General features: G+C 35.1%; 4 protein-coding genes across 7 annotated transcripts; 2 read left to right on the top strand and 2 right to left on the bottom strand.

Moving 5' to 3' along the window:
* The first annotated feature begins 1,504 nt into the window (after positions 1-1,504).
* On the top strand, positions 1,505-5,385 carry LOC132039734 (SUMO-conjugating enzyme SCE1-like). 4 transcript variants are annotated; one of them, XM_059430252.1, is made up of 6 exons: positions 1,505-1,680; positions 2,121-2,143; positions 2,186-2,204; positions 4,289-4,441; positions 4,549-4,659; positions 5,092-5,385. In XM_059430252.1, the coding sequence occupies exons 1-6, from the start codon at positions 1,612-1,614 to the stop codon at positions 5,158-5,160; spliced, it is 444 nt and encodes a 147-aa protein (XP_059286235.1). In that variant the 5' UTR covers positions 1,505-1,611; the 3' UTR covers positions 5,161-5,385. The 4 variants fall into 4 exon arrangements, with proteins under 4 accessions (XP_059286235.1, XP_059286236.1, XP_059286234.1 ...); XM_059430251.1 differs by having other exon boundaries at positions 1,507-1,680; positions 2,121-2,204; positions 4,552-4,659; XM_059430250.1 differs by having other exon boundaries at positions 1,510-1,680; positions 2,121-2,204.
* Positions 5,386-7,855: 2,470 nt separating this feature from the next.
* On the top strand, positions 7,856-14,889 carry LOC132039735 (SUMO-conjugating enzyme SCE1-like). The gene is made up of 5 exons (XM_059430254.1): positions 7,856-8,084; positions 8,513-8,596; positions 13,912-14,064; positions 14,171-14,284; positions 14,642-14,889. The coding sequence occupies exons 1-5, from the start codon at positions 8,016-8,018 to the stop codon at positions 14,702-14,704; spliced, it is 483 nt and encodes a 160-aa protein (XP_059286237.1). The 5' UTR covers positions 7,856-8,015; the 3' UTR covers positions 14,705-14,889.
* A 10-nt stretch (positions 14,890-14,899) lies between these two features.
* On the bottom strand, positions 14,900-16,606 carry LOC132039733 (nuatigenin 3-beta-glucosyltransferase-like). The gene has a single exon (XM_059430249.1). The coding sequence runs from the start codon at positions 16,503-16,505 to the stop codon at positions 15,039-15,041; it is 1,467 nt and encodes a 488-aa protein (XP_059286232.1). The 5' UTR covers positions 16,506-16,606; the 3' UTR covers positions 14,900-15,038.
* A 4,878-nt stretch (positions 16,607-21,484) lies between these two features.
* Positions 21,485-22,948, bottom strand: LOC132039808 (nuatigenin 3-beta-glucosyltransferase-like). Its single transcript, XM_059430335.1, has one exon. The coding sequence runs from the start codon at positions 22,946-22,948 to the stop codon at positions 21,485-21,487; it is 1,464 nt and encodes a 487-aa protein (XP_059286318.1).
* Between the last annotated feature and the right edge of the window lie 977 nt (positions 22,949-23,925).

Raw genomic sequence — 23,925 nt, 5'->3', positions numbered from 1 at the left:
CTCTGATGGTCAAGATCCATTCTTCACGCAACAAGATCAGTTTGACTAGTCACAAACAAAAGTGTGGATGTGAAATTTGCTTTACCTTTTTATTTAAAGTCTTCGTAAAATTCCATCTCAGACTGAACATTATTATGCACACATAAATTGCATACGTCAAACATAGGTAAGCTAGAAAACACAAAAGGTTACAAATAAGCCCACTTCTACCTTTATAAATTAACTCTTAAAACTTTTTTTTTCTTTTTCAATTATTAAAATAAGCATATCCTAGTAGCCATGAATCATACCAAAGGAACTCCTAACTTGTGCCAAAAGCTAACTTAAATCCAACTCGGATTACACTATGCAAATTAGAGAAAACGACATAAATTGTCCCTTAACTATGAGGATTGGTTCACAATAGTCCCTTAACTATGTACTTCATAATTTTGATCCTTTAAGTTTGCCACAAGTTAAATAATGGGCCCTTAACTATGAGGGTAGGTTACAAAAAGTCCCTTAGGTATGCACTTAACAGTTTTGGTCCTTTAAGTTGGCCAAAAGTTAACTATTTTAGTCTCCGGCAAAATATTCATCGAACTTTATTTGTTAGATTTGACTGGAACTATGAAAAGAAAAAGATGAAATTAGCGAGACTCACACTTAGAGGTACACACTACTAAAATAAGGGCCAAATACCTCGAGACAAAACCATCGGACGTTCGTCGGTTATAGCTAGTGCAAAATCGAGGAAAAACTAACAGACTTGAAAAAGTCAGAAAAAAATAAATCGGAACAACAAAACCGACTGACTCTATAGGTTCAAATCGAGGGAGTCCATCGGCTAAGTAAAACACATCAGACTTTAGAAATAAATTATAAATAGCAAAATCTACAAAAAATTATCACTACCAAAATCAAGTGAAAACCTGATGGACGAAAACCGACAAATAAAATTGAGGGACACTGTCAGAGTCAATGATTTTTTTTTTAATTTTTAATTAATTTTTTGACGAAAATCTACGGAAGAGCAAAAATGTGCAGAATGCAATTTTTTTTAAAAAAAAAAAATTCACTACAATGGAAGTATTTATTTTTTATACCCAGTTTTCAATAAAAATCGAGTCTAGTGTATTTTTGCCTAGCTGATGAACTCCCTTGATTTTAACTGACAGAATCCTTCAGTTTTTGTGTTCCGTGGCACTATTTTCTTACACAATCAAGTAATTTGGTTTTTCCTCAGTTTTGCACTATAACCAACAGACGTGTGTTGATTTTGTCTGGAGCTATTTGGCCCTTTTTTTTATAGCTCCCGTCAAATCTAACAAACAAAATTTGATGAATATTTTACCGTGGACTAAAAGAATTAATTTTTTTGCCAACTTAATGACCAAAACTGCTAAGTTCATACTTAAGGGACTATTTTTAACCTAGTCGCACAGTTAATGGACCATCTTTATCAACCTGTGAGAAACTTAGAGGACCAAAACTGTTAACGTTTTCTCATGCAAATTACATGGTACTACTAGGATTGTATACAGAGTTGCCTAACAAAACCCTTTGTTTTCCTTTTGCCTCTTTGCATATTCTTGATTTCTCATCATTCAAAATTTTACAGAGAAGGCAAACATGTCTGGCGAAATTGCACGTAGTCGTCTTGCAGAGGAACACAAATCATGGCTTAAGAATCACCCAGATGTTTGTCATTTTGTTCTTTCTATTCTCCACACCCTTCCCTTTTAATTTTTTTTTCTCTGCTCAGTACTTTTTATGTACTATTTTGAGTGTATTGATACTTAGTAGGCGTTTGGCCATGAAAACCAAATATTTTGCACCTTATTTGGAATTCTTGGAGTTAGAGTTGAAGATGGAGTTGTGTTACGTTATAGTTTTTGCAAAAAACATCTAATTGTTTAAATGTATTGAAAGTAAAGAGAGAGAAAAAGTGAAAATAGGGTTTTAAATGTTTTTCAAATTTTAAGTACAGTTGTATTTGTAATTTTCATGGTCAAACGCTAATTTTCAAATAAAGTGAAAAAAATTCCGGAAAAGGTGAAAAAATCTCATGGCCAAACTGATACTCAATAATGGATTCTAAGGGTCTGTTGATTTGATGGTTCTTTTCATTTTTCTGATAGGGTTTTGTGGCTGAGCCGGAAACCGGTTCAGATGGGTCTGTCAATTTGATGGTGTGGCATTGTACTATCCCTGGAAAACCCGCGGTTAGTAATGTTTCTTGCTTTCTTCACAACCCATTTCAAAGGTTTTGTTTGGATGGTTTAGTAATTAGTAGTAGTAAAAAATGGTAAAGCTTGAATCTTTCTACTACTCTTTCTGAAAAATTGTTTCTTTGAAAGTGCTTAACATGAAGTGCTCATTGACTAGTGCTGGAGTTGGGGGAGGGGGAGGGGGAGGGGGAGAAAGTCACAGCCGGTGTTTGTAGAAAACCGCACAAAATTTGTCATGGTTAAGTCATATACTGAAATTGTAATACATACTACCTCCGTCCCAATTTAAGTGTCTTAGTTTGACTAAGCATAAAGTTTAAGAAACAGAGGGAGACTTTTGAATCTTATGGTCATAAATTAAAGATGTGAATAGTCCTTTAAATTTTGTAGTCTTAAACTTTCCATGTAGTGTATAGGAATTGAAAAACGTACTAAATATAGAAAGAGACACTTTTTGGGACAAACCAAAAAAGAAAGTATGACACTTAAATGGGGACGGAGGAAGTACTAATTAATCATGACAATTGATAAAAGAGTGTCGGCCTGTGTGAGCTCGCTCACATTGCCTCTTTCAAGACCAGAAGATAAATCCCCATAATTGATAAAAAAAGTGTAAAAGCATGTATATCTTCGGTGGTTCAGTGCAAATTCCTCGTCGTTGATTGGAATTTTTGGGCTAGAATTTGTCTACTTCTTTTAGCAGCTTATTGTTGATCACTGTTCCTTGCTTCGGTATTGAAAAATCAGCGGTTTTATCGATTCCACTTTATGTGAACTGTGAATAAAAGATCTTGCTGTTTATTCACAGTTTTGGATATTCTCATAGCAGTTATGGAAAGTATTCTATTTTATTGATAGGGTTTTCATACTCCTTTAGTTTTATCTTTTGATTTAGTCCACTGAAAGTCTGAAAGTGAATGTATATATCATTAAAGTAAAGAATTAGTTAGAAGTGGAGAGAAAGTGGTAACATGAGTTGGTTGTTATCATCTCAAAAAAAAAAAATGAGTAGGAAGAAGATTTAACGAGATCTAAGCTATGTTTGATTGGTTGAGAATAGTTGTAGCTTGCACATTTGCTTTCATGATCTTGGGTTAATCTTAATGACAGAAAATATGAAACTCCATTCTACTCTGCAAACAGTTTCAGCTTGATAATCAATACAAGATACATTACCTTATGAAAAAAGAAAGATCTCAGCTTGATATGTAAACGGATATACTGATTTACTTACCTGTGCTGATTTATAGGGCTCTGCTTTGTAGCTAGAGTAGTCTCATGTTTGCACCGCCTGTATTGAACTAATATTTGTTATACCGATCTGCAAATTTCCGGATAAAAAAGAAGGAAATCTTTTTTTCTTTTCCTATGGTTGAAGATGCTCCATGTGAGAAAAAGGGGAGCAAATATTGTGTTAAAAAGGAAAGAACCTTGTGGGAGGGAGCTTGAGTTATAAAGTATCATGTGTAAATTATACACTTCAATGTACTTTCCGGGAGTTAATAATGAATGAGAAATTAGACTACATGCTGTGAAATGAAGAAAATAATATGGAGTCTAATGGGGTACATTTGCAAATTAGGCAACACGCTGGTATCTGAGTCTCTCTTCAATACAAAAATCTATAAGCAAGACCATTGAAGACATTCATAAAATTCATCTTACTGAATTATTCACTGAGGTTGTACTCAGTTAATTTATGCATGACGTTGTCAGCTATAGACCTGGTAAGAATAGCTTGTGCATTTTTCCCTGGATTCAATATAGGGAGTAAGAAGAACACGATCTTTGCGAGAATGCAAAAGTCCATTTCCCCAAGTACCAATAAGGTTTGAACTTTAATAGCTTTGTTATATTATTTGCATAAAATGCTCTAGTTTCATAAGTAACTTTTTGTAAACAATCATGGGACAATCTTTCCACATCTCATGTGCGAAAAGCTCCCTCTGTCTTTCTGATTCACTTTTGAGTTTCTGATTGATGCTCTAATTTTGCATGTCTTTACAGTGTTGAAACCCCGCATTCCTCTTCCCCCTAGTTCTTTCTTTGATATTTGTATGCTTATTTAACTGGTACAGACTGACTGGGAAGGTGGCTTCTATCCAATAACAATGCACTTTAGCGAAGACTATCCTAGCAACCCACCCATGTGCAAGTTTCCTCAAGGTTTCTTTCATCCTAATGTCTATCCATCAGGAGAAGTATGTATGTCGATCCTCGATGAGGACAGGGTAAGTTCTTGCCATTGCTGTTTTGTTACTTTTTTAGTCTTGTCGATTGGTATAATGGCTTCTAGTTGACTCTAAATGATTCTTGCATTGGCTATAACTTTGTTTAGGAGTGGACACCTGACCTTAGCATTGAAGAAATTTTGGTGGGTATCCAACATTTGCTTGACTGGCCAAACTCTCAAGATCCAACACAAATTTGTTATCAGCTATACATCGATGTAATCTACTCAAGCTTAATGTGTACTTCATTGCGCTTTTGCTTTTAAAAAAAAAAATAAGTTGGCATTTTGATTTTTCCTACTAAAACTGCTTACAATGATAGCTTTTGTATTCACAATCCTATGATGATTTCAATTGTGAAATGTGTACATGGATGCCTAGGTGACATATAAACTTTACAATGTTTTAAATCCATGAAAGACTGTTTTGAAAATATTGTTGGATTAGTTACCAAAAAGAAAAAACTGTTGGATTGTAGGAGGGATTCCAAATTACAGTTAAATTATTCAGTTTAAAAAAAAAAGTTAGTTAAATTATTTATGAGAAAATTAACTATCGGAGAACATACTACATTTGAAATGCGATATTGGAGTAAACCATATTAATCCCTGTGTAGCCTGTCATTACAATATGTGACTTTGCTTTTGTAGGATCAGAATGAGTACAAGAGACAAGTGAGAAAACAGGCCCTGAATTATGCAGCTGGTCCTCAATCTTAAAAAGTCACTAAACTTTGTATCTGCTCTCTTGCTCTCGTAGTTGTTAAGAAATGAATCTTTTCTGTTAAAGGCCGCAACCGTGATTTCACCAAAGTTGCATTAGCAGTTTTCTTGTAAATTTTGGAACAATTGGTAGCACTTATGAAAATGTCTTCCTAAGACCTTGACTTCCACTAAAAGGTTCTTTGACATCATTAAATCTCGAAAGCTCTTATCATTTGTTTTGATTTTGTGACGCTTGACCATGGGTATTTTGTTTTGATATTATTAATTTTGTTAATTTGTCTTATTACCACTTTGTTTTGACATATTTGTCATGATTGTATCATCTATTCAAAGAGGTATGTCAAATATAGAGTAAATTGTACGATTTTCTCGTACTATTGCAGCCACTACATTAGTAGTTGCAATCGACAATGCTGTCATAAGTCTTGATATATTCGACATTTTCCAGTAATGCATGATATATGGAATTTTCTAGTTCCCCATATCCATCTACAAAGAACAATTATATATCCTAGATCCATGCTTTAGAGTATCATTTTTCTTTTTCCAGGATAAGAGGTGGGTGTTGGGACATCTTCTTGTGCATTCAAGGAAAATGAACTTTTTTTCTCCGTGCCTCTTCTCAAAAGAGTAAATAAGTGTTAGAAAATTCTTCGTCACACTTCTTTTTCTTGTTATATTTGTTTATAGGGTAGGGTGGGTAATAAGAGTCCAATAAATTATCATAATTTTGGTGAGCTTCCACTTATATCGCTTAGGGATTTTTTGTTCGAAGACAAGATATAATGTAGGGATTAGTTATGTAGGAATTAATTATACAGGAATTAGTAGATTATTTCTTGTTGGGTGTTTGGTTCATTAATCTAAAATTGGATATACAAGAATTTAAAATATTTATTTATTTTTTAAACTAAAAAGTAGTGAGGTTACAACAATACCCTTGGATGCTTGATTTCATAATTGGTTTTTAGGAAAAAAATAAAGATAGTTTTGTCCTTTTGCTACTTTATACATGAATTAGTTATATCAATGTTGTTGGTGGTATAAAATAATACACCGAGTGGTGCATTAAGTTATACATGATTCAAATTACAATCAAACATTGTTATACCAAATTACATACCATGATTATTAACCAAACATTGGGTATGTTGGGTTTTTTCTCCTTTGATTCTTGCTACTATATGTTGTTTCTTGTTCCTTGAATATCTTATTTATCTGTGGTAGCCACTACTTCTTTTTCTCCGATTGCTTTATCAGGGTTTTTTTTTTCTCGCTTTCGTTAGTTGCATTTTCATATTGCTTTGAGCTATTTGTGCCTATCTGACCTTTTCTCGTCATGTTTCTCTTGAGTCGAAGGTCTTTCGGGAAACAACCTCTCTATCTTTCGAGATAGGGGTAAGTTCTGCGTACACTTTACCCTCCCCAGACCCCACATTGTGAGATTTCACTGGGTATGTTGTTGTTGTTGCTGTTGGGTATGTTGGGTTTTAATTTCGTCTAATAGAAATATGATACGTAATAAATAACAATTTAAAAAAAATATTCCTAAGCATAAGACAGTTCTGAACCTCAAGTGCACTTTTAAAGAGAAAAAAATAAATAAAACAAAAACATATTTTTTTTTAAAATTATTAAAAACATAGTAATAAAAATAATATTAACAATTTTTTTTTGAGAGAGAAAAAAGAGGTTTGTTAAATTTAAGGGGAAAAGTGAGCTAGAAAGATGAGCGGAGAGGGTATTTTTAGAAAAATAGATTAATTAAAGATATATTTAGACTTTTTGAGATGTTGTCGGGGCATTTTTGCTCCCTTTCCGGATTGAATATTAGTTTCTTATTCATTTTCCTAATAGCTTCATGTAAAGATGTTAAAAAAAAAAAAAAAAAAAAAAAAACTGAGGAAGGTGAAAGCAATCTTGTGGCGTTAAACTATGTGCCTATCACTATCATCTTTCACTTTCCCCCTTTGCATACGCTCATCGTTTGATACTTAAAAGGGGTAAACTGGTAAAGTTGATTTCTTTGGTACTATACTATTATTTGAAATATGGAATATTTAACTTGTCATTTTAGGAATAAGCGTAACATCACAAACAATGAGGAATGTCAATGTGACAAAATTAAGGAATAAGCGTAACATCACAAACAATAAGGAATGTCAATGTGACAAAATTAAACTTGAGGATGTCCTTGAAATTATCTTTAATTAATTTATATACTTTCTCTGTCTCAATTAATGTGATAAGTTCGGATTTAAGAGTTAAACTTCTTTATTTTGACCGCGAATTCGGATATACAATCTTTAAGTTTCTTGAAAAATAATTTACCTATTTAGAAACTACTTAAAAAGTGGTACAAGTCATAATAACTAACAATTTAAAAAAGACATACAAATAAATTACAGTTAAAGATTTTCTTATTTGACTCTCAAAAAACTAAAAATATAAAATTATCACATAAATTGAGACAGAGAAAGTGTTTTTTATTAACTCACATAATCATAAAATAACATACTAAGTGTAATCCCATAAAGTGAATGTGAAAAAGATAAAAAAAATTGTTTCCGAAAGACGGTCGGCTCAAATCACATAAGCATAATAAGTTGAATACTTGAATTTAATTTAATATAATGGCTCAATGCCAATAAACATTTTCACCATGAAATGTTTAAATTGGCGTTGGTGGGATAAACATCCATTTATTACTGAGTTACTAGAATTATTACATTACACTATGAAAATTACATACTAGAATTACAAACAGAGTTGCCTAGAAAAAACCCTTTTGGTTTTCCCTTTGCCACTTTACAACATTCTTGATTTTCATCATTCAAAATTTTACAAAAATGTCTGGTGGAATTGCACGTGGTCGTCTTGCTGAGGAACGCAAATCATGGCGTAAGAATCACCCACATGTATGTGTTTTTTTCTCTATTTTTTTTATTTTTTTTACTGCTCAGTACAATTTATTTACTTTTTTTTTGGTTTATTGATGGATGCATAATAATGGGTTTTAAGGGTCTGTTTGATTTTTGAAGGCTCTGTTAATTTGATGGGTCTTTTTATTTTTTTCTCTGCTTAGTACTATTTATGTGTCTTTTTTTGGTTTATTAATGGATGCACTGGAATGGGTTTGATTTTATGGGTTCTCAATTTTCTTAAGTATCTTTAAATCATGGCATGTATGTGTTTTTTTCTTTATTTTTTTTTTTTTTTTTTACTGTTCTGTATTATTTATGTACTTTTTTTTGGTTTATTGATGTATGCACAGTAATGGGTTTTAAGGTCTGTTTGATTTGATGAGTCTTGTTAACTTTATGTGTTTTCTTTATTTTGCTGATAGGGTTTTGTGGCTAGGCCAGAAACAGGTCCAGATGGGTCTGTTAATTTGATGGTGTGGCATTGTTCTATCCCTGGAAAACCAGCGGTGAGTAAAGTTTCTTGCTTTTTTCAACAACCCCATTTAAAGTTTTCTCCTTTTGTAATTTTTGTATTGATGGTTTAATTAACAGTGGCGGATCTATTAAGGGCCACCCCTTCAAGAAAAATTACACTATATATACTAGGTGAAAATTATCTTATATGTATATATAGTAGATGTTGAACCCCCTTGACTTCTTCGTTTGTCTACTTCTTTATATTTTGGAACCCCCTTATTTAAAATTTTGGCTCCGCCTTTGTGGTTTAGTAGTAGTAGTAAAAATGGGAAAGCTAGAATTTTGCTGATACTATTTCTGAAAATTGTTTCTTGAATATGCCCGTTCGTCGTCGATAAAAAGCTTGACACAAAGGGCTCATTGACTAGTGCTGGGGTTGGTGGAGGCGGAGAAAACTTAGTCACACCCGGTGTTTGTAGAAAACCACACAAAATTTGTCATGGTTAAGTGATAAAAGAGTGCAAAAGCACGTATATATTCAGTGGTTTGGTGCAAAACACTAGGTGTGGTGTAACTTGCAAGTTTTTTTGGGGAGAGCTATGTTCCTCAGACTCTCCGAAAGTGTTGTTGGCCCCGTGGTGAATCCTCCAAAAATGTACTTACTTTTGGAGGATCCTACATTATTGGAGAGGCTGAGCAACATAGGGGAAGAGTGTATCCTCTTTCATGATTGGAAAATTCCCATTCCTAGTCCACAAAAAAAATGCTCCTTGACTAGTGCTACTTGAAAAGTGCTCTTACAGCTAAATGTTTAGTTCATCTCTTTTGTTGGACAATGTTGTCCCCAGTAACTAGTTCACTTCAGTTTCTTGGATTTTATTAGCACTTTAGCTGACATTGTATTTGATGCAAAGAATGTTCTCCTGCACTTTTGTTCTTTTGTAATTAGCCTCCTGTAACTTTGCATCTTCTTGATGCCTATCTATGAAACACATTACTTCAGAAGAAAAAAAATCTAGTGCTGGTGTAGGGGGAGGGGAAGAAGACTTAGTCACACCCGATGTTTGTACAAAACCACATAAATTTGTCATTTTTAAGTGATAAGCTGAAATTTTAATACATATTAATTAATACTGACAATTGATAAATGAGTGTCCACTTGTGTGAGCTCGCTTTCATTGCCTGTCCCAAGCCTAGATAAAGGAGGAGGGTTGCGGTAGGGTAAAACTTGCCAATTCATGATGAATTCCCGTAGTTGATAAAAGAGTGTAAAAGCATGTATATATTCAGTGGTTTGGTGCAAATTCCTCATCAGTGATTTTGGCTAGAATTTGTCTACTTGTTTTAGCAGCTCATTGTTGATCACTGTTCCTTGCTTTGGTGTTGAATTTCAGTGGTTTTGCGCTATAATTAACCTTATTATGCAGGTTCATGTGGAGGTTTATCGATTCTATATTTTGTGAAATGTGAAGTAAAGATCATGCTTTTGATATTCTCGTAGCAGCTGTGGAAAGTGTTCAATTATACTGGTTGTAACTTGCTGAGTTTTCTTATTGTTGCTAGGGTATTCATACTTCCTTAGTTTGTCTTTGAATTTAGTTCATTGAATAGACCATTAAAGCAAAGAATTAGTTAAAAATGAAGAGAATTTAGTAACAGGAGTAGGAAGAAGATTTAACGAGATCTTAGCTATGTTTGATTGGATGAGAATAGTTGTAGTTTGCACATTTTGTTTCATGATTCTGGGTTAAGCTTAATTTCGTCCATACTTGGAAAGTATTCTCTCTGGACAGAAAATATGAAACTCCAGAAGAGAGCTAGTTCGGATTCATGCCAGGGAGATCGACTACAAAAGCTATTCATCTTGTTAGGAGATTGGTTGAGCAATATAGGGATAAAAAGAGAGACTTACACCTCCATCCCGTTCTGGAAACTATGCAGGAAAGGGAGCTTCACTGTCAAGTCACTATATTGCGAGAAAAACAAGGTTGTGAACCCACAACTGATTTGGCCTTGGAAATTTATCTGGAAAGTCAAAATGTGACTTTCCATATAAGGTTTCTGCTTTTGTTTGATTAGTTTTGAAGTACACAAGAGGCCTTGCAAAGAAGAGATCTACATATATGCTCAAGATGTCTATTTTGTGGGAAAAATGCAGAAACAAATGAGCATTTATTTCTTCATTGTGAGACAACTGCACATCTGTGGCACATGTTCTTTTGTATACTTGGGGTGAATTTGGTATTACCAAGATCAACTTTAGAACTCTTGTGCAATTGGAAGAAGAAATGCACAAGAAGACTAGTGGCAAGCCATTCCAGCTTGTATTTGGTGGAAAATATGGAAGGAGAGAAACTCAAGACAATTTGAAGACAAAGAAAATTCTATTCAGATAGTTAAAACAAAATGTCTTTAAGTCTCTTGTATTTTTGGTGTAAACAAGATATAGTGGGGGAGATGGAGATTTGGTAGGTTTTCTAGGCAATATGTAGATTGTAATTTGACTTTTACTCCCAGGCCACTGCTTGTGGTTTTACTTGTAAAGTACCTTGAGCAGCAGTTGATATGCTGATACTTTTGGATGAAATACAAATGTTACCTTATTCAAAAAAAAAAAAAAAAAAAAAAAAAGACTTACACCTGGTGTTCATTGACCTGGAGAAGACATATGATAAAGCCCCTCGGGAGGTCTTTTGGAGATGCTTGGAGTCAAGAGGTGTGCACGTGGCCTACATCAGGGCAATTAAGGACATGTACGAAGGTGCCAAGACCCGGGTTAGGACAGTGGGAGGTGATTCAGAACACTTTCCGGTCGTGATGGGGTTGCACCAGGACCAACCGTTAGCCCGTTTCTATTTGCCTTAGTGATGGACGAATTAACGCGACATATTCAAGAAGAGGTGCCGTGGTGTATGTTATTTGCAGACGACATAGTTTTGATTGACAAGACGTGTAGTGGAGTTAACGATAGGCTGTAAGTTTGGAGAACGACCTTAGAATCTAAAGGTTTCAGGTTAAGCAGGACTAAGACGGAATACATGGAGTGCAAGTTTAGCGACGTGACGCAGGAGACAGATGTGGAAGTGAAGATCGAGGCACAAGCTATACCCAAAAGAGGAAGCTTCAAGTATCTTGGGTCCGTAATACACGGGGATGGGGAGATTGACGATGATGTCGCCCACCGTATTGAATCAGGGTGGATGAAATAGAGGCTCGCCTCTGGTGTGCTTTGCGATAAGAAGGTGTCGCCTAGGCTGAAAGGTAGGTTCTACAGAGTGGTGGTCAGACCAGAATTATTGTATGTGGAAGAATGCTGGCCAGTGAAGAATACTCACATTCAAAAGATGAAAGTAGTGGAGATAAGGATGTATTGTCATACTAGGAGAGTATGATTAGAAATGAAGTTATACGGGATAAGGTCGGAGTGGCCTCCGTGGGGGATAAGATGAGGGAAGCAAGATTAAGATGGTTCGGGCATGTGAAGAGTAGGAGTGAGGATGCACCATTTAGGAGGTGTGAGAGATTGGCGGTCGCAGAAGTTAGGAGAGGTAGAGGTAAGCTGAAGAAGAACTGATGGAGGTGATTAGACAGGTCATGGCACAACTTCAGTCGACTGAGGACATGACCTTAGATAGGAAGATTTGGAGATCGAAGATTAGGATAGAAGGTTATTAGATAGTTGAGTTTTGTCGCGTTGTGTGTGAGAGAGGTCGGGGCTAGCTTTTCCATCTCCTCTCCTCCTTTTCTTAGTATCTAGGTATCGCATAGAGTATTATCCTTATGTGTGTATTACTATGTGTTGCTTCAATTATTTTCTATTATGATATTTTGCTGTCCTATTTTTGTTGCAATCCTGCATTGACTATGTTTCTTTTTGACCCGAGGGTCTATCGGAAATAGCCTCTCTAACCCACAAAGGTTGAGGTAAGGTTTGCGTACATCCTACCCTCCCCAGACCCCACTTTGTGGGATTACACTGGGTTGTTGTTGTTGTTGTTGTACCTTATGAAAAAGAAAAGGTCTCAGATTTAGGTAAGTGCATATACTGATTTATAGGGCTCTGCTTTGTAGCTAGAATATCCTCATGTCTGCTCTGCCTGTATTGCCCTTACATTTGTTATTTCAATCTGAAAATTTCCCGATAAAAAACGGTTTCAGCTTGATCGTTGCAACCACTAGGAGCAAGTTCCAAGTCATTTCTTGGTTCCTAATCCACAATTCAGGAATCTTTTTTTCTATGTCCTCTGGTTGAAGATGCTCCATGGAGAAAAAGGGGAGCAAATATTGTGTTGGGCAGGAAGAACCTTATAGAAGAGGGGCTTGAGTTATTAAGTACAACAACAGTAGCATACCCAGTGTAGTCCCACAAGTGGGGTCTGGGGAGGATGGGATGTACGCAGACCTTACCCCTACGGCCCTACCTTTGTGGGGTAGATAGTCTGTTTCGGATAGACCCTCGGCTCAAAAGAAAAGAATTTGAAGCATGATATAAAGAGAAATACGACAACAAAATATCAAGATACTTGAGTTATAAAGTGTCATGTGTATATTATGAACCTCAATGGACTTTTCGGGAGTTAATGAATGAATGAGAAATTGGACGATAGATTGTTTGAAATGAAGAAAATAATATTGAGTTCAATGGGTACATTTACAAGGCAACAAGCAGGTATCTGAGTCTCTCTCTGATACAAAAATCTGTAAGAAAGACCATTGAAGGCGTTCATAAAATTTTCTTACTGAATTATTCACAGAGGTTATAGTCAGTGATTTTATGGCTGACATTGCGAGCCAGACCTGAAATCAGTTTGTGTTGCATTTGAGAGTCGCTCAAATCCTTAGAGTAGCATTTCCATTTTGGAACTGAGAGAGCAGTAGAGAAATTTTCACAATTTTCTAAGCCTTATAGCCTTGTAAGATAAGTCTCTGCATTTTCCCCAGAATTTAATATGAAACCCTGGATTTAATAGAGGGAGTAAGAAGAATATGATCATTTCAAGGATGCAAAAGTCCATTTTCCCAAAGTACCAATAAGGATTGAACTTTAATAGCTTTGTAATGTATTTATTGCATATAAATGAAAGGATGTTTTGTTGAAATGCTTTTAGTTTCATTGATGTAACTTGCTATAAACAATATTTCCACATTTCATGTGCAAAATGCTCCCCCTCTCTGACTCACTTTTGAGTTTCTAAACGATGCTCTAATTTGCTCCAACTTTCAAGGTTTTTAAACTTTAGTTTAGGTTTTAATGTGAAACACATTTTGCAAGTCTTTACGGTTTTGAAACCCCACTTTCCTCTTTCCCTAGTTCTTTCTTCTAATATTTGTCTGCAGTAGTGATATGATATTTTAACTGGTACAGACTGACTGGGAAAGTGGCTTCTATCCAATAACAATGCACTTCAGCGAAGACTATCCTAGCAAACCTCCCAAGTGCAAGTTCCCTCAAGGTTTCTTTCATCCTAATGTCTATCCATCAGGAACAGTATGTCTGTCTATCCTCAATGAGGACAGTGTAAGTTCTTGTCATTGTTGTTTTGTTACTTCTACAGTCTTGTTGATTGGTATTACGGCTTCCAGTTGACTCTAATGATTCTTGTGTTGGCTATAACCTTACTTAGGGGTGGAGGCCTGCTATTACAGTTAAGCAAATTTTGGTGGGTATCCAAGATTTGCTTGACCAGCCAAACCCTAATGATCCAGCACAAACGGATGGCTATCAGCTATATATGCAGGTGATCTAATTAAGCTTGATATTTACTTCATTGAGCTTTTTCGTTTAAGTTTTTATTGTTAAAACTTAAGTTGGCGTTTTGATTCTTTTTCTATTGAAACTATTTACAATGATAGCTTTTGTATTCAAAATCATATGTTGATTCAATATGCATACACGGATGCCTAGATACTGTTGGATTGTAGGAAGGATTCCAAATGACAATTAATTGCTTCCAAATTTTAGTTAAATTATTAATGAGAAAAATTAACTGTCAGTTTCCATTCAGATAACATGGTGCATTTGAAATGCAATATTGGGGTAAACCATATTAATCCCTGTTTAGTTTGTCATTACAAATATGACCTTGCTTTTGCAGGATACTGCTGAGTACAAGAGACGAGTGAGACAGCAGGCCAAGCAGTATCCAGCTCTTGTCTGACATTAGTTTGTTGTGAACTATATAATTATGTGACATTTTTAGTCCTCATTGACATGGTGGCCTTGTGGCTTATTTGGTGCTTTATCTTCTTTATTATTGAACAATGAATATAGTCAGTGTGCAACATGCATGCTATCTGTTATTTTGACAATGTGGTTGCTCTATAGTTATTTTTTTTGCTTCAACAGAGGCTTTGCTTTTCTATGCTTGAAACATAACATGCTATTTTGTTCTCTCTTTTATTCTGTCTTGTGATACATCATACAAGCAAGGCCAACAACCTTGATGCTTATTGTAGGAAAAATAAGGAGAGCTCAATGTACTAAATTTTCAATTATTCTTCCAAGGTGCCAAAAACATGGCGCTTGAGCTGCTCTATTAATGCCGTTAGATGATTATAAGAAGAGCCTCCTTTTTCCACAGCCCTCTTAATCATTGCTTCAACGTCTTTTGCTCTACTTCTCATCTTTTCACTTTCCTTGGAGGTGTTCATCAACATATTCAAACTCGCCTCTATCTTCTCCTTCTTGATAATTGTATCGGTGATGTCAAAACTATTATGCCACACCTTTGCTCCAACCCCGACCCCACACCCAAGAACCTCCACCAGCTTCTCATTGTAGAACTGCTCTGCGAACAATGGCCATGTGAGCATAGGCACACCCGCTGTGAGAGATTCCAAAGTGGAGTTCCAGCCACAGTGAGTCATGAACGCTCCGGTCGCTGGATGGTTCAAGATCTTCAGTTGTGGCGCCCATCCTCTGACTATCAAACCTTTGTTGTTTGTAAGCATGTTTTCCTTGAATTCAGTAGGCATCCAGCTTTCTTGCGCATTATCTTGGGCTTTGTCTCCCTTTCTTACCGCCCAAAGAAAGGATGAATTCGAGGCCTGTAGAGCCAAGGCTATTTCAGTGAGCTGAGCATCAGAAAACCTTCCAATACTTCCAAAACAAATGTACACAACAGAATTTGATTCTTGAGAATCTAGCCAACTTAAGCAGTTGTGTCGCTCTTGAACTGGAGTATCTCTTGAATTGCTTGCCTCTTCCTTCTTTGAAAAATGAAACAAAGGACCAATGAGCCATGGTTTTTTACCTTTGATTTTCTGGTAAAGCTCAGCATAACTAGGCTCTAGATCATATATAGTGTCATGAATCATGGCATAGCTCCGAGGTTCTGATTCTTTAATTTTCTTCATCAACTCCCAGTATGGTCCTTCAGGTTTGCTTTTCACATCATCTGGTAGTTGAGATCTTTTCATTTGAATCTTATCTGGTAAACCCGGTATCAAGAAACTTTCTGAATCTGAACTTACCTTCTGATGAGGTGTATACAGCTTCAAACAATGTTCAACACAGTGGAACATTACATTTTGTGGATAAAACATAAGTCTAGGTATCTTCAGTTGCTCGGCTACATCCACAGTCCATGGAAGGCACACGTCTGAAACAATGCAGTGAGGATGAAGCTCAACAATAAGATCTTCGATGGGTTTTTGAAGCAAAGCGATCCCCATAAATACACCCGTAGCCATTTCTGGGGCAGTGATTGCACTGAAGTTTTCAATCCCTTCTGGTAAGCCTACTTCAGCTGATGGGAACTTGAGTTTGTGAACGAATATTTGGTGACCAGAACCATCCACGGAGGACTCGAAAAGGAGGGCGTTGTACAGGGTGGTGATAATACTAACTTTGACACCATGGCTAGCAAAAAGTCTGGCTGTATTAACTAAGGGAATCATGTGACTTGGTGTAAAGTATGGCACGAAAACTGCATGGAGTTCACAATTTTTTTGTGCCATCACTGCACTTTGAAGAAGGGATGGAAAATGGCAGAAGTGGGGTGAGAAGCAACTGAAAATGTTAACCTAATATTAGATTCTGACGTGTCACAGATAGCCTAACAAAGTAATACTTGTTTGTTAGATCATGTGATTTGGTGTTAGGTAGGTTTTTATTAAACACAAGGTATAACATGTTTCTTCACAGAAGTTGTTGCTCAGCCTAAAAGGAAGCTTATATTGGATTATTTATTATATTCAATCAATACATTGGTAAGCGGTCCGGCAAAATGAGGCAGGGATCCAACATTGGTATTGTGAACTTATGCTACTAGATATGATGGATTTGGATATCATAAGTGGTATGGATTGGTCAGCATCGTATCTCACACAGGCAGAATTAAGATTTAAAGTTCACGAGTTTTAGATTTTAACTTTTTTAGGTTAGTGGGTTCTAAATTGATAATGTATCATGAAGCACAGTCCTCCTACGTAGACCGCGGACGGGACGCGAGAGGCAGACTATTTATTTAGTTTTCCTTGACGCATTCAATGAACTTTTAAGACAAATATTGAGTTTAAATCAAAGCTACTGGGTTCGGCTGAATTCGTATCTGATACTTTGATTCGCCCCTGATCACACTATCGGTTCTAAATTTGAATGAAGAAGGAGGATTGTGGTAGATTGGCTAGCATTGTATAACTTGCCAATTCATGTTCAATCCTCATAATGCACTTAGCACAAGATGAGTTTGAGTCTTTTTAGAAGAGTCAGTTTTCGGGATCATATCGAATCAGTAAAATTAATTTACAAGATTTGATCCAAATTGCCCCAGAATGTGCAGTTTTCAAATTGAAGTGCTAAACTTCCGTGTATTTCTGACTAGAGCAAGGAAAATGTAATAGAAATGATAATTATCATTTATCACCGGATTATTAATTTATGTTGCTCAAGTTATGCCAGTCGCAACACATCATAATTTCATAGACGACTAACTATTACCATTCAGCAACTTCCCATAAATGAAATCTATATATAATATAAAGCTAGGCATAAACAATCCTATGTGGCACCTCTCTATGACCGCATTTATCTTTTTTCTCCTTTTTTTGGCATGTTTCCTTCATTTTTGTACATCATCTATTAAGTAAATGGTTTAAAAAAAGCCTCACAAAATATATTCAGAACTAAAGCCCACATAGCATGAAGCAAGTCATGTATTTAAGGCAACCCTTCTAAGTAGCCCACGTAGCAGATAACATGGTCTTAATGATAGTAATTAAATCAGTTTTGCATTAAAACCCTACTATTAATCACTTCTCCTGAGACCCTTCTTATTTCTTCTATTACGTTGTCCCATTATTTTCCCCTTTAACCTCATCATTATTGCTATTTATAAGTTTCCTTAAATCTCTCTTTTTTCTATGCAGATTCCGATTTATCTTAATCTTCCCTTTTTAAAAAAAAAAAAAAACACTTCAGTTATCCATTTTTTCCATTTAAATTAAATAACTTCTATTGCAATTAACACACTTAATACTCATTCAATTGTAATTATTCAAATGTACATTAATTTCCTATTCATGTTACGTTACTTATTATTTTGGTTACTATAAATACTAAATCACATATTTTCCATTGCAACGACGTTCTCCCTTTGCATTGCATAATTTTCTTCTCTTATTCTTCATTGTTATCATTTCACTCCTTTTCATTTGGAACTCTTTTTACATAATATTCCTTTTTTTTTTTTTTTCCTCAGGGTGTTTTTGATACAATTTTGGAGCATAATTTTCATAGGCTAGGAAGTGGAAGAGCATGGCGTATGACCTTATTTGCAGGGAGTATTCATCGGATTCAAGCTTAATGAGTACATTATTATTAGCAATATATACAAATTCTTTTATTCTTTTCATTTGTTGCAAGTTTGTATGTGGTGTATATTCAAATGTAATAAATTTACCTTTTTGGGGTATAAAATACCCTATTTGAAGAAGCCGACCTCTATAATCCCTATTTTCAAATCATATATGCTTCTCCATGTGTGTATGAATGTCTCTGAGCTTTATTTTTCTTGACTTTTTTATTGAATTTACACGGAAAGTGACGGTGTATTATATTGTAATGGTAGGAGAAACGAATCAAGAGACAGTGATATTTGGAGTTTTCGATAAGATTAGTTGGAGAAGAATGGGGAATTGACTTGGCTACTGAAGGAAGTATTACAACTTCTAATATTTTGGAAGGGTATAAATATGAGAAAGAAAAGAAAAATATGCATTATCTATAATATATTTTGGTAAATATCAGAAATTTATTTTAAGACCAAAATTATATGTGCATGATTTAAGATCACGATTAGATTTGAATTCTTTAAGAATGAAATAGGCTATAATATTTGGACGAAATAAGAAATTAAATTTAGAATAGTAATTAGCGCCACTGAACTGTAACAATTTTAGAAGAATTCTTAGTGTCAAAGGAAGATTATAGAATTTTGACGTTTTTAACTCACTAACTTTATATGTTATTTTGTGTAATTATGTTATTTTAAATAAAATATACATTATTTGAAATATGATTAGAAAATTAGAAAATTGTATCATTAAAAAAAAAATCTCACTAAGAATAACTCTTGAAAAATATTGAAGTTAGTTCGCTGATGCTATTTATTACTCCAATGTGACTATTTTAACCAAAAAAAGAGATGTGTGAGAAAGAAAAGAAAGAAAAAGAATTATAACATTACTAAAAATTGTAATTTTTGAATTAATTATTTTTAATATAACAAATAAACCATGAAAAGTATAACGATCAGTCAATCAAGAGAGAAAGTATTTATTTATTTTTGGAAATTTCCATAAATTAATAAAGGGAGGATGGGGAGTTGACTTGGTAATTTAAAAAAAGATAATTACAATTTCTAATTTTCTGAAGGAATGGAGGAGTATGACTAAAAAAACTAACGAATAAAATTTAAAAATATAAGAAAAGGTAAAGAAATTGAAAAGAAAGAAAAAAATATGGGAACCGAAAAATAATATCGAAATGAATATAAGAAATGAGTAGGATCATATGAGAGAAAATTATCAAAATGGAAAACATGGGGAAAAGATAAGCAATTGGTAGATAACACAAGAAAACTGAAGAAGAAGAAGTAGAAGAAAAGGAAAAGGCAACTTTTTTAAAGTTATGTAAATATGATCAAATGAAGAACTATTCTTTGTCGCGTTTTCTTTGTTAAATTCCTAAAATTGTGAAAACAAGGTTCGTAATAACATTTACTATAGAAATGTTAAGAAAATAATTGACATGGAAGGATAAAAATTAAGTGTTCACAACTATTTCTTTTTAACTAGAAATGCGTAGAATTTTAAAGCAAAGAAGTAGATTAAAAATATTTTGTTAGATAAAAAATGATTTTTGAAATAATGCTACTGCATAAGTAACGTTATTTTTAATATTCGAGACCGCGCGAAGCGCGGACAAATACACTAATTAACATTAAATTCATAAACTCCATCCTTAAAGTTTGCGTTTCATTAGAATGACTCGATAAGTCACATTTTGCTGCCTATTCAGAGAACATGATGCATTTGAATTGCAATACTGAAAGAACCACATCAATCCGTGTTTGCTTCCCATTACAATTTATGACATTGCTCGTCTGATATTAGTGCCTTTCGAACTATATAATGATGTCATACACCATAGTCCTTATTGACAGGGGCCGAGGCACCAACATGGATTGTGGTGAAATGGTTGGGGTCCTCCACCCTTAACCGAGAGTTCTCGTGTTCGAGCCCTAAGAATGGAAAAAATTCTGCTGGGAGCGTCCCCCCCAAAATGGGCCCTGCAACTCGCGATCCGGATTTAGTCGGGTTCCAATGCGGCTACCGGACACCAGGTGGAAAACCAAAAAAAAAAAAAAAAAACGGAGGTTTAGGCACGTTAGCCGAAGCGGTCGTCAAAATACCTACAAAAAAAGAAAAAAAAAACGGAGGTTTAGGCACGTTAGCCGAAGCGGTCGTCAAAATACCTACCTTACATCGCGCTTCGAAAACAGCTTCAAGCTACTTTTTTTTTTTTTCCACATTTTAAGTTGCGACCGATCATTTCATCGTAACCAAAGTGATAAAACCAAAATTCAACTAAAAGGCGGTTATGTTTGGAGCCCGTTTGGAGCTTTTAAATTATAAGTTGTTTTTAGGCTTTTTTTGAGTGTTTTAGTAAACATTAGCCCATTTGTCTTAAAATAAGCCCAAAAAAAAGCCCATCCAAACAGGCTCTTGTATAACATAAACAGATTTAAAACCACACGTTTGAAAAGGAAAAAAAAAAAAAAAATATGAAACCTCTTCTCATCCTTTTCTGTAATTTGCAACATATCTTATGTCGTTATCACTTCTTCAAATGTCGACATCGCTTATAAAATCTTGCGTATGCCACTGCTTAATGACATAGTGGCCCTTGGCCGTGCGACATGCATACTCTCTGTTAAATTTCCAGCGTGGTTGGTCAATTAGTTCTGCTTTTACTTGCGATTCATTAGACAAAAGCTCTGTTTATCTGTGCTAACAATCTGTCAGTTGCATTGTGTGAAACCAAAATGCAAACTGCTGGTTGCAATTTGTTTATAGAAGCAGCAATGGCCAAAACATGATCAACTTCTACTCCGGTAAGTGAGTTTACTTCATGTTTTATCACATACATTGCTGTCTCAGAAATGGAAAAAAAAAAAAATTGCAACTATATAATATCCTCTATTGAATGCAACTAATTTTGTTAATGGCTATATTCAAGAGAAGGGAAAAGTACTGCTTACAGATTCACCTAATTTTATTTTCTCAACACTAGATTTTGTTGTCAATAAAAGATGCTTGAAACATAACATGTTATTTCGTCTTCCCTTTTCTTCTGTCATGTAATGCACGCGAGTTCACCATCCGTGATGCATATTTTAGGAAAAATTAGTACCTCAGGACATTAAATATTCCGATTACTCTTCTGATATGCCAAAAGCATGACACTTGAGCTCCTGTATTAATGCTATTAGATGATTATAAGACGAACCGCCTTGTCCTACAGCCCTCTTAACCATTGCTTCAACATCTTTTGCTCTACTTCTGATCTTTTCGCTTTCCGTAGAGGCATTCATCAACATTTTCACACTTGCCTCTATCTTATCCTTCTTGACAATCGTATCCTTGATATCAAATGTAACGTGCCACACTTCTGCCCCAACCCCGATCCCACATCCAAGAACCTCCAGCAGTTTCTCATTGTAGAACTGCTCCGCGAACAATGGCCATGTCAGCATTGGCACTCCGGCTGTAAGAGATTCCAAGGTGGAGTTCCAGCCACAGTGAGTCATGAACGCTCCGGTTGATGGATGGTTCAAGATCTTCAGCTGTGGCACCCAACCTCTGACTATCAAACCTTTGTTGTTGCTAAGCATTTTTTCTTCAAAGCCAGTAGGCATCCAACTTTCTTGCTCATTGTCTCCCTTTCTTACCACCCAAAGAAACGACGAATTCAATGCCTCAAGAGCCAAGGCAATTTCAGTAAGCTGAGCATCAGAAAACCTCGCCATACTTCCAAAACAAATGTATACAACTGAGTTTGGTTGTTGAGAATCAAGCCAACTTAGGCAGCTATGTCGCTCTTGAACTGGAGTATCTCTAGTATTGCTTGCTTCTTCTCTCTTTGAAAAATGAAACAAAGGACCAACCAACCATGGTTTTTTACCTTTGATTTTCTGGTAAAGCTCAGCATAACTAGGCTCTAGATCATAGATAGTGTCATGAATCATAGCATAGCTCCGAGGTTCTGATTCTTTAACTCTCTTCAACAACTCCCAATATGGTCCTTCAGGGTTGGTTTTCAGATCATCAGGTAGTTGAGATCTTTTAATTTCAATCTTATCTGGTAAACATGGAATCAAAAAGCTTTCTGAATCCGAACTTACCTTCTCATGAGGTGTATAAACCTTCAAACAATGTTCAACACAATGGAACATAACATTGGTCGGATAAAACATAAGTCTGGGTATCTCCAGTCGCTCAGCTACATCCACAGTCCACGGAAAGAACAGGTCTGAAACAATGCAATGAGGACGAAGCTCAACGATAAGATCTTCCATGGGTTTTTGAAGCAAAGCAATTCCCATAAATACGCCTGTTGCCATTTCTTGGGTAGTAGTAGCACTGAAGTTTTCGATCCCTTCAGGTAATCCTACTTCAGCTGATGGGAATTTGAGTTTGTGGACGAATATTCTGTGGCCTAAATCAGTTGCATGATCGATGGAGGACTCGAAAAGGATGGCGTTGTAGGGGGTGGCAATAATACTAACTTTAACGCCATGGCTAGCAAAAAGTCTAGCTGTATCAACTAAGGGGATCATATGACTTGGCGTCAAGTATGGAACAAAAACTACATGGAGTTCCCTGTTTTCTTGTGCCATGATTGATTAGTAATCAATTATTATAGTGCTTTGAACATGAAGGATTGGTATATGTTCATTTATATAGCTTATAGGGTTAAGAAAACATAGTTTTAGTCTTATTGGAGTCACCGCTAAGTCTGTCATTGCTCATTTGGACTGGAGAATATGTTGCAACAAGATGATTTTGGCCTGCTTTAACTATTAAGATAGAATCCAAACGGACTGCTATCTCACTAGGTTACTCAGTCTCTCCCAAATCCCAATTTATGTGGCATAGTTCCGATCTCGAGAGCCAAGTTTCTTAATTTTGACTGTGAATTAGGACATAGCATCTTTGAGTTTTTAAATATAAACTGTACATGTTTGGAAACTAAAGGGCGGGGGGATATAGCTCAGTTGGTAGAGCTCCGCTCTTGCAATTGGGTCGTTGCACATATGTTGGAATTATATATACACTTTATATACAAGAATTATACACTTTATATACATATGTTGAAATTAATCATACATTTATTATACATAAATTATACGTTAATTATACATTTATTATACACATATTATTCAATAATGATATGATATTTATTTTTAACATATACAATAGTGATACATATTATATACCACAATGATACAATTTTTATAACACATTTTTTATACGTATGGTACACTTTTTATACAAGACTGATACAGTTTATATACACATGCTGAAATTCTATATACACTTTCTATACAAAAAATGATACATATTTTATACAAAAATGATACAATTTTCTATTCTATACAGGGCAGTTGCACTGTGTTGATACATATTATATACATAAATGATACATATTATATACAAAAATGATGCATACCTTAGTGATTCATAATTTATACAGTTTCTATACATTACAGATAGGTACTGATATATATTTTATACACAAATGACACGTATTATATATAAAAATCGCCTCAAATATTTTTATGTTTGGGTTTTTATTTAAAAATTGTCTTATTTA

This window comes from Lycium ferocissimum, chromosome 12 (genome assembly GCF_029784015.1).
Source record: "Lycium ferocissimum isolate CSIRO_LF1 chromosome 12, AGI_CSIRO_Lferr_CH_V1, whole genome shotgun sequence".
Classification (NCBI taxonomy): Eukaryota; Viridiplantae; Streptophyta; class Magnoliopsida; order Solanales; family Solanaceae; genus Lycium; species Lycium ferocissimum.
This window is presented reverse-complemented; position numbering and strand designations above follow the sequence as displayed.